The 9619-nt window shown below is 68.2% G+C and overlaps 1 protein-coding gene across 1 annotated transcript in view; it reads right to left on the bottom strand.

Moving 5' to 3' along the window:
• KCNT1 (potassium sodium-activated channel subfamily T member 1) overlaps positions 1–9619 on the bottom strand; it is a 59102-nt gene that overhangs the window by 28163 nt on the left and 21320 nt on the right. Inside the window, 1 exon segment of the mRNA XM_015594140.2 lies at positions 33–112. Coding sequence (XP_015449626.1) covers positions 33–112 — 80 coding nt within the window.

The following is a 9619-nucleotide window of genomic DNA, read 5'->3' as shown; positions in this document are numbered from 1 at the left end:
CCCCGCCCCAGCCCCGCCCCGGCCCCACTCACTGGATCTCTGGTTTTTAATGAAGAACAGCTTGAGGCGCTCCTTGAAGGTGTTCTCGTTGACGTAGAACTCCACCTGGACCCTGGGGAGCAGGACAGGCGCGGGGCTTCGACCAGCGGGCTTGGCGGGGGGACGCGCCCAGAGCCCCCGCACGACCAGCACCTTCCGCCACGCAGGGCCCAGGACAGAGGGACGTCGGCAGCACCGTCAGTGCCTCCGCCTGAGCCCGGGAGGGCCCCAGAGTCCAGCGCGCCCACGTGCCCGGGCAGACCTGCTCTCTGGACCTTCCAAAGCCACTGGGCACACCTGGGTGCCACAGCGGTCACCTCCTCAGCACCCAGGGCCCTCAGAGGTGACCACTCATGGGCCCTCGGCCTCGACAGTCACAGCCAGCCGCCAGGATTGAATGCCCCGTGTGGCTCTTGGCATGGGGCTCCATATCATCTACAGAGAATGTTCTAGAAGCGAATGGTCAGTGCTTTGTCTGGTGGCTGTGCCGGAGGCTCACTGCATCTGCAGGCCAGTCGGGCATATGCACCCCAGTCCCTCGGGCTCACGCACCCCTGGCCAATCCCCAGACACCCTGAGCCCCTGCCAGGCTCCTGGTGTCCTGGGGACAGGTTGCAGTGGACTCGGGAGAGCATGTCGCTGGGGTGCAGAGGGCCATCTGGGCTCCTGGGTAACGTGGGGTCTGAGGGCAATGCATCACTGTCTCACTGCCCCACTGCCCTGCACACGGGCGGCTGTGCCCGGCATGCTGGCGGGTGAGGGCCTGATGCCCCGTGGGAATGAGAACCCGTGTCGACAGCAGGACAGGTGGACGGAGAGAGCCGGGCCCTGGGCGGGCGTGGTCTCGCAGTTTTCCTCCGGACGCAGGGAGCACACGGCCCGGTGCTGGGCCCGCCTTGCTCTGGGTTGGCACTGGCCACCCCCATGCATGACCTCTCGCACCCTCCGTCACAGGCCGCGTCTGCCCTCGTGGGCAGGACGTTCCCAGGAATCCTGCAAGGCCAGCCTGTGGGTGTCGCTGTGGACTGGACTCCCCCGTGATGACACAGAGGCACCAACAACCCCGGGGATTGGAGTCGGAAAGGTTATGCTCTGTGCCTCACCTTACCCGGATGTCACGTGGAGGCAGCCCTGCCTCCCTCGGAGCTACTGTGGGGGGTGGGGCACAAGCCCGTCCAGGCGGGGTGGCACAGTGCTTGCCTGCTGGCCCGCAGCTCTGTGCCACGATGGTGCATGGAAGGCAGAGAGGCTGAGCATCTGAAGGCAGAGCTGGGCTGCCGGTGGGACCCTGGAGGCCTGGTCTGGGCCACAGAGGTCTCTGCTGGTCACGGGGCTTGAGAAGGGCCCAGAAGACGTGGGGGTGCTCAGGGCCCTTCCCCAATCTCAGCTCCTGGGGCAGGTTGGTTACCTGGCCACGCCTGAGCTCCTGGGTCTGGGGCAGCAGGATAGGCCTCCCACAGATCAGCCGTGTAGAAACCAGAGCCAGTTGTCAGTGCACCCCACTGCACCCCAGCACACCCCACTATGCTGCAGCATATGCCCCTGTACCCCAGCACATCCTACTATACTGCAGCACACTCCACTATACTGCAGCATATCCCCTGCACCCCAGCACACCCCACTATACTGCAGCATATCCCCTGCACCACTGCATGCTTCCCGACTCTCTCCTGCTGTCACAGCCAGGCCTCAGTGGGGGAGTCCCCCACTCCTCATGCCCGCACACATGGCGTGCCCCCCTCATCTGGCCTCACAGGCCCTCACCCCACCCCCACGCCAGCCGGCCCCGCTCCTTCCCCCCCAGTTCCAATTCGGCAGAGCTGGCAACTGAGGCAAACACCAGGAAGCAGCACTGGCGGCTTCTGCCTCGGGAGACCCTCCCGGCCCCGCCCCCAGGAACCCCAACTCCACCCAGAGCCCCGTTCCATCAGGCCCACCCCACGCGTCCCTGCCCACTGAGGCCCTGCCAGGCCGTGCGGGTCAGGACCGCTGGCCTGCAACCAGTCGGGCCGTGTGTCTCTGCTGCCCGGTCCCCCGGCCCCTCCCTGTGCCCCAGGACTGGACCCGAGTCGCCATCGGCAGGGTGAGCGCCTCACCTACCCCGTCCGGACCGTGCCCCTGGGCCTGAGAGGCGGGGTCCCCGTGGGAGAGGCCGCGGGCGGCCTGGGCCGTGAGGTCGAGCCTGGCTGCTCGCTTTAATTCTTCACGTGCCGTGGCTGCCCACTTCTCGTAGTGCGGCCACAGAAAGCCAGTTACAAACTGTCCGCTTCCCCTGAAGCGCGTAAGGCGACGGGTGTGATTCGGCCCCATTGGGGTGGCTGCGGGGCGGACACGGCTGGCACCGGGACCCACTGGGGAGCTGCCTGGCCCCGCAGCCCCCGCGCCTCACCACACAGGCCAGCCCGCATGAGGACGTGCTCTCGGCTCAGCAGGCTGGGCCGCCGGCCACAGTGGTCTGGCCTGGCGGTCAGAGGCCAGACATGAGCCTGTCCCTGTAGCCTCGGGGGAATATGCAGCGAGGGGACCGCCCGGCCCGCGTGCTGTGACTATAGACAAATTAAAGCTGCTGCTGTGCATCTCGGGCTCCTCCCCTGTGGCGCTCGGCTAAACATTCGTCTTCATTGGGGGATTAGTGGAGAGGACCCCAAGCACCTGGCTGGGGGCCTGACACCCATCTGCTCAGACGGTGCCAGCGATCAGGGCCATCGTGGCCTATGTGTCCCCCACGCTGGCCCGCACCCATCGCTCACGTCACCCAGCAGACAGTCCCTGAACCATACATCCATGCGTATGACGGCAGGTTGCATGCAGCGGACGCCCGGCCCTCGGTGTGGGCGCCCCCTTCCCCCACGGCCAGCCCGGCTGTGACTCGAGGCTCTGTGGTGGAGCCAGTGAGGAAAGCATGGGCTGGGCGGGGAGCCGGGGCCCCTGGTCCACACAGTGAGTGGCCTGCAAACACTGGCCGCCACCATGGCAAGGGCGGAGCAAAGGGGCTACTTCCTGCGTCCATTCTCATTCACTCATTCATTCGGCAGCGGACCCAGTGGGGCAGATGGGCACATTGGAGGGGCCACTGCTGCCCACTGCCCACTGCCAAGGGCCCAGGGAGGTCTAGAGTGGGCATGCTGTGGGCAGGCCTGGTCGTGGGCCTGGAGACTTTGGGGAGCCCGACTGCAGACAGCCCCTGGGGTACCCCTGGGTCAGGTCATGAGTCCCGAGCACCGGACAGGCCAAATGTAAGCCCAGTCTCTGGGAAGGTCCTCAGCCCTGACGCCTTCCGTCCCCGGCGGTGAGCCATTCTAAGGGGGTAAGGACGAGTGGAGGCTGGGCAGACTGGCGGGCTGTCTCCCTGAGCCCTGCCACGGGCGGTGACTCCCACAGGGCTCCGGTCAGCCCTACCCTACAGGCACGGAGACAGGTCCACTGCGGCCTGAGCCCGGCCAGGTCATCCATGGGGCCCGGGCCTCCCGAATGTTCAGGGGCCAAAGGGTCAGCTCAGCCCCATGCCCACACTGCTGTGCTTGGATGGGCCCAGGCCTGCTGCCTGCCTGCGCCCACACCGGGTGACATCTGCCCCACGGTGACGAGTGGGCCAGCCGGAGACCGGGGGCTGCAGTTCTCCGTGCTTCGCCGCCGGGCTGACCAGCAGGCTGGGGGCAGGCTGTCCAGGGACTCCCAGCCGGTGGCTGTGGCACAGATGGCCTGTGCCAGGACACGCCAGGGACGACACTCCAAACATGGGGCCAGCCGGCCAGGCCCACCCTCCAGGCCACAAGAGCCGCACACTCGCACGGGCTGAGCTCACACTGCCTCCCGCCCTGGTCTGTCGCCGCGGCCGGTGGCCCTCTGGAGGGCGTCTGGAGATGGCCCGCCAGCCCGCAGAGGCAGCAGCGAGGGGAGCAGAGAGCCCAGCCCGAGGCCGGCCGTTCTGAGGAGCCGCCAGCCCAGGAGCCGCCCAGGGGCCCAGGCGAGGACAGACACGTGGCCCACTCCGTCCTGCCCCGTGCAGCCCACGTCTGTGGGCCAGAAGAGCTGGGCTGGAGGCACAGAGTACTGGGGTGGCCCCCACTGTCATCACCCCTTCTCGGTACTTGGAGGGGGCAGGGCAGCTGAGAACCCACGGAGGGAAAGCTCAGGGGGCAGGCAGGGCGGGCGGCAACTCCCCAGAACAGAAGCTGACCGGCCCCGGCCTCCCCCATCGGCAGCCTGCGGGGCGCCCACCGCACACAAGACGGAGTGAGCCCCGGATGTCCATCCGCTCTACCAGCGACAACCCTGGGCAGCCTCAGCCCTCGGGCAGCCGCAGACGGTCAGTGTCCTCCCGGGGCCTCAGGCCCTGTCCTGGGGAACCCAGCCAGGGACACTGAAGGCTGGAGGAGTGGCGGCCATGGCTGCCGCCGCCACGGTCGAAGTAAATTATGAAACTAAGAGGTGGGCCCCAGTTGGTGGCCTGGGTAGGTGGGGTCCCCCAGTAACACGCCAGGACCTGGCTGCTCTGAGGGGCTCTGCCCCTGCCACCCCCACAGCTGCCCTCTGCTTGACTAAATCTCGTGAAACCAGGGAGAGCCCGCGGGGTCTCGCGGAGGCGGCCCAGCCCGCGTGGGCCTGCGCCTGCACAGGCAGCCAGGTGGGCTGAGGCCCGAGGTCCCAGCAGTCACCTGCCTGCCTGTCCCCACATGGGCACTGTGGCGAGGGCCCTGTCCTCATCGCCACCACTGGACGGGGCCGTGGAGCATCACCTCTGGACAGCCCCATCCCTGCACCCAGGCCCCTCCCCTGGGGGCCACCTCAGCCCCGCCCCCAGCAGCAGCCGCAGGGAGGGGCCGGCCAGCCACACCCTGCGCCCGCCCTGCCAGCCTCTCCCCCAGGGCTGGAGCAGTCCACATGGCTCTCCTCCCGGGGTCCACCGGTCTGAGGGTACTGTCTGCCCGCTGCGGCCACCCCCTGCAAAGCACTTACTGACACAGGGAGGAGTCCAGGCTGAAAGGTTCCATGTGAGGCCTGGGGGCAGACACGGAGTGGACACGTCAACACGGGAGACGCGCTGATGGCGTGGGGCCTGGGCTCCCGGCCAGGCAGCGGCGCAGACAAGCAGGGAGGCTCGGGTGCGGTCCCAGGGAAGTGGGGGTGCGCCCACGCATGCACACCCTGACCCCCGGCACGCTGGAGGTGTCCACAGGGGGACCCCACACTGCTGGTGCGGCTCTGACCGGGCCTGGCCCCCTCGGTGCCCGGGAAAGCAGCACATGCACCCCCTCCCGGGCCTGACCCCTGAGGCCACAGCGGGATGACTGCAGGGAAGGGTCAGGCCTCCGGGCTTCGGCCAAGCCAGCGGGTACCGACCGGCAAGCTGGGCGAGCGCTCGGTGCCCCGGCTCCTCCCCAGCCGGCCCGGGCACCCAGTGACCCCCGGGGTCTGGTCCGGGAAGGGGCAGTCAGGGACAGTCCCTACATGGGGCCACCTGGCTGGAGGCAACAGCCAGGGCCCTGTTCCTCCCCCCGCCCACTTCTCCACTCCCATGTCCGGCCCTCTACAGCCCCTGAGAACAGGCCGAGGCTGGGAGCTGATGCTTCTTGGGGGATCCCTCGGTGCCCCCCTCTGCTGGGCCTGCAGCCACACACGTGGTAGCCTGGCCCAGGGTTCTCCCAGCCAGAGCCCAAGGTGGGCGTGGCTAGTGCGGGGGTGGGGAGAGGCTGGGGAGAGTCCGGGGGGCGGCTCCTCTGGAGGACCACAGGGCCCTCTCGCCATAGAAGAGGATACCGAGGTTCACAGAGGACCACTGCCTTCCTGAGGAGGCGGTAGCGGGGAGGAGGGGGCCGGCGGGCACACGCCCACCTGCCAATGCCCGCCCCCGACCCCTGGTGCCTGGGTGGGCGAGGTCGCGGCCAGGTGGGGGTTGTCCACACAGAGCAGAGAAGCCGGGCCTTTACTGGGCCGGAGCCTGGGGCTGCTGGGAGCTTCTGGCAGACTGCACGTTTGTCCTCTCAGCTGCCCTCTGGCTGGCCCCAGCACTGCCCCAGCTCTGAGCTGCAGTGACGGTGACGGTGGCAGCAGGGCGTGGAAGGACCACTGCCCCTGGCAGCAGGACCAGGAGAGGGGCTGAGGGGGCTGGAGGGGGAGGAGACGGGGCGCGTGGACAGTGCCCCAGTTCCAGGAGCGGAGGGGACCATGTACGGTGTGGATCTGTGGGGAGGAGGGATCCCAGCGGGGAAACGTCCCAGGGCCTCTCCTGAACCTAGGGTAGCAGGTGAGCAGGCTTGGAGTGCGGGTCGGGGCTCTGTCAGGCCCGAGGTCACCGCTGACCTGTGACATTAAATGCAGGGGTCCTGGGAGAAAGGCAGAAGCGGGGGCCGGGGGGGCCAGGGTGGGGCCCCAAGGGCCGAGACAGAGGCTGCTGGGCTCCGAGCCCGGGAGTGGGGGCAGGTGTGGGACAGAGGGGACAGAGCTCACCTCGGGCCGGGTGTGGGCGTGCGGAGTGGGCAGTTGGTTCTGGGCTGGTCAAGTGGGGAGCTGGCAGGCCTTGCTCCCATCCCCAGCGCCCCCCCAATTCACAGAAACTTCGAGGGTCCTGCGCCCAGAAGTGGACCCTGACCCTCCAGGCCTGTCTCAGGTGGACAGAGACACAGCCAGGCTCAGAGGGGGCCCTGGAGGGACAGGTCGCCCCAGCAACTGTCCTGCAGCTCCGGCCAGGGGCTCGAGCTGATTTCATTGGGGGGCCAGGGTCCTGCTCCACTTGTTCCTGCCCTGCCCGGCCCAGGCCCCGCCCACCTCCACAGGCTCCGCCCCCACAACCCATGCCCCACAGCCCGAGCAAGTCCCCCTCTTTAGATGGGTGTCCCCTCCAAGTGAGGGTCCAGGATCAGGAAGCCCCACCCCTGAAACGACCCAATGGAAGGGGGGTGGGGTACGGGTGTGGGAGGGGTGGGGGCTGTGTTCAGACACAATGGATGGCGGATGGCGGAGCTCACAGGCCCCACCCGCTGGTGGTAGCCAGTCCTCCACCCTCCCCATCCCCCTCAGGGACCCTCTTTCTCTCCTCCTGCCCTGAGGACCCCCTTGACCTCTGCCTGTGTCCTCGGGAGGGACCTCAGAGTTCCGTCCTGGCCTCTGGCCTCCCTGAGGGCCCATCCACACCCACAGGAGGGCCCCCCGATCCCCAGCCTAGGCCCCGCTTCCTGGTACCCCAAACTCTGCCATCCCGGGCCACTCCCCACACCCGGCTCTCGGACCCCGGGACCCCACGTCTTAGCTCTTCCTGAGCCCTCCATCACGCAGGCTTCCACCATGCCTGCCAGCCTCCCCCAGGCGTCCCGTCCGGGGACCAGACCCTTGCCCTCCCGCCCGCCTGCCTGCCACCCCACCCTCCCCTCAGTCCCTCCTTCCAGGTCAGCGGACTGGGCGCTGAAGCCCGGTCAGGTGTGAGGCTACCCAGCAGCCCCTGGGAGGGGTGAGGCCTGCAGCATCCTGTTGGGGACACGAGGAACCCCGGCCGGCCCTGCTCCACCCAGGGAGTCCACTGCATGGGCAGCCTCTCCGTCACTGGCCTTTGCTCGAAAGCTCTCGCATTATGGTCACCACCCCACCCCGGGTCACGCTTTCTAACCCCACCTCACATGGGCGGGGGGCAAAAAGATCCGGGGGCTCCAAGCCCAGAGAGCCTCAGCTGGAGGGAGGTGGGGGGATCGGCTGGCCCGCGGTATCCGGGGGACGGGCTGTGGTGCACCGGGGGCTGGGGCATGGGGACGGTGGCAGGTGCGTCCCTGTGGCTCAGTCCCTTGCGGCAGTGCAGACCCCTCCCTCTGCTCACTGCCTCCCCAGCAGGGGTGACGCCACCCTGGTGACCTTGGGCTCAGCAAGCCCTGACCCTGCCTGGCTCCAGAAGACAGCCAGGTGTGCAGGACGGGGGCAGCTGCGGGAGCTGCGGCCACCAGCTCCCTCGGACAGAGGACACCATCTCCCTGGTCTGGTCCCGCTGGCAGCTCCGTCAGCCCTGTGCTCCTAGGGAGCACAGCCTGCAAGTCCTCTGCTCAGGGTCCTGCCGTGGCTCCCTGCTGCTCAGGTCTGGCCGTGTGGCACGCACCGGCGCCCAGGGAGGGAGGCCGCCGGAGGCCGTGGACAGCCCCCTCCTCTCTGCTCTGCAAAAGGGGCTCATACAGCACCCTGTACCTCAGGAGCTGCTGGGGGACTATGGGGAGGGTCCACACAGGATGGGGGCATGTGGGGAGGGCTTCCTGGAGGAGGTAGCCCCATGGCTGCAGCTCCCATGCTGCACTGCAGGCTCAGGTCATCCCTGCAGAAAAAGGGACTATAGGGAGCCAAACCCTTCCAGGGGCTGGGCTGACTGTAACCAGAGCCTCTGGAATCACCCTCCCCAGTAGTGTCCAGGAAGAGGATGGAGGAGAGGAATCTGGTCCCCAGGGCCTTGGCCAGCACCCGCCTCCCTGCTGTCCAGGGTCTGGCCACTAGCTGCGGCCTGTGAGAGGCACTTAGATCTGGCCTTAGCAGTCTCCTCCTGCCAATGGGCAGCAGCCTTTCCCCAGGGGGCTTTGAGGAGCAGGAAACAGGGTGTGAAGGAGGGTGGGGAGGGCAGGGAGCCCCCCACCAGGCTGCAGCCAGGTGGGAGGGGCAGGGGAGAGGCTCCCCCGGCATCCTTGGTCCTGCCATCTGCCAGGCCGAGTCTCTGCCAGCCCTCTGTCCCAACTCCGACACGGCCTGGCGCTGCTCCCCGGGCTCTGTCCTGGCCGGTCCCTCTGCCGAAAGCCCCTGCCCACCTCCCCGCTCCTCCCTGAGGGCCGGGCTGCCCCTCTCTGCCCGGCACAGATTCCCACACTCATGCCGCGTGCCCACACCGCGTGCCCACACCGGGCGGCTCTGATTCATCGCCTTCCCTCGCATCTAGGTGGGATCTCGTGGGGCTCCCAGCACAGGGAAGCTGCTGGCTGGTTAGTGCTGTAGACGGAGCCTCGGTGGCCTCGTCCATGAAATGGGGGTGCTGTGCTCTGCCCGCACTCACGGAAGGGCTGGAGAGGGTTTGCACTGCCCCCTGCCCAAGGGGTCCCTTCCCAGGGACCAGCCTCCTGCACTGGCTGCCACTTACTCCAGGCCCCAGCCCCCAGGGAGCCTGAGCCCTGACCAGCTGGGGTCTGCCGTGCAGCCCTCCTCCAGCCCCCTGGCCTCCCCGTGCTGCTCACCTCTGAGGTGGGGACACAGAGTCCGGCCTTGCCTTCCCCCCAGCAGCCACTGGAACCGACATGAGTGGGCTGAGGCTTGGGCTGCGCTCACTGAGCCACCTGGCATAAGGCCCAGGTCGCTGCCTGCTTCCTCCCTGTCTTACCTGCGGGCCCACCGTGCTCAGCCTCTAAGAGCAGGAGCCAGCGGGGAAACCACCGGGTCCCCAAGGCGGGCTGGAGACGCTCTGGGTGGTCAGGGCGCTCGCGTTGGGGTTCGGAGAGGAGACCCCGGGCGTCCCCCCACTTCCCGGGGCTGCAGGCAACGCGGCAGATGCAGCCCAGCGGAGCCCGTGCAAGATGCAAGCGGCGGAGATGCAAAGCCCTCCCCGCGGCGGCGCGCGGGGTCCCCG

This window comes from Pteropus alecto, unplaced genomic scaffold (assembly GCF_000325575.1).
Source record: "Pteropus alecto unplaced genomic scaffold, ASM32557v1 scaffold67, whole genome shotgun sequence".
Lineage (NCBI taxonomy): Eukaryota > Metazoa > Chordata > Mammalia > Chiroptera > Pteropodidae > Pteropus > Pteropus alecto.
The sequence above is the reverse complement of the archived record's forward strand: the minus strand, read 5'-3'. Positions and strand labels throughout refer to the sequence as shown.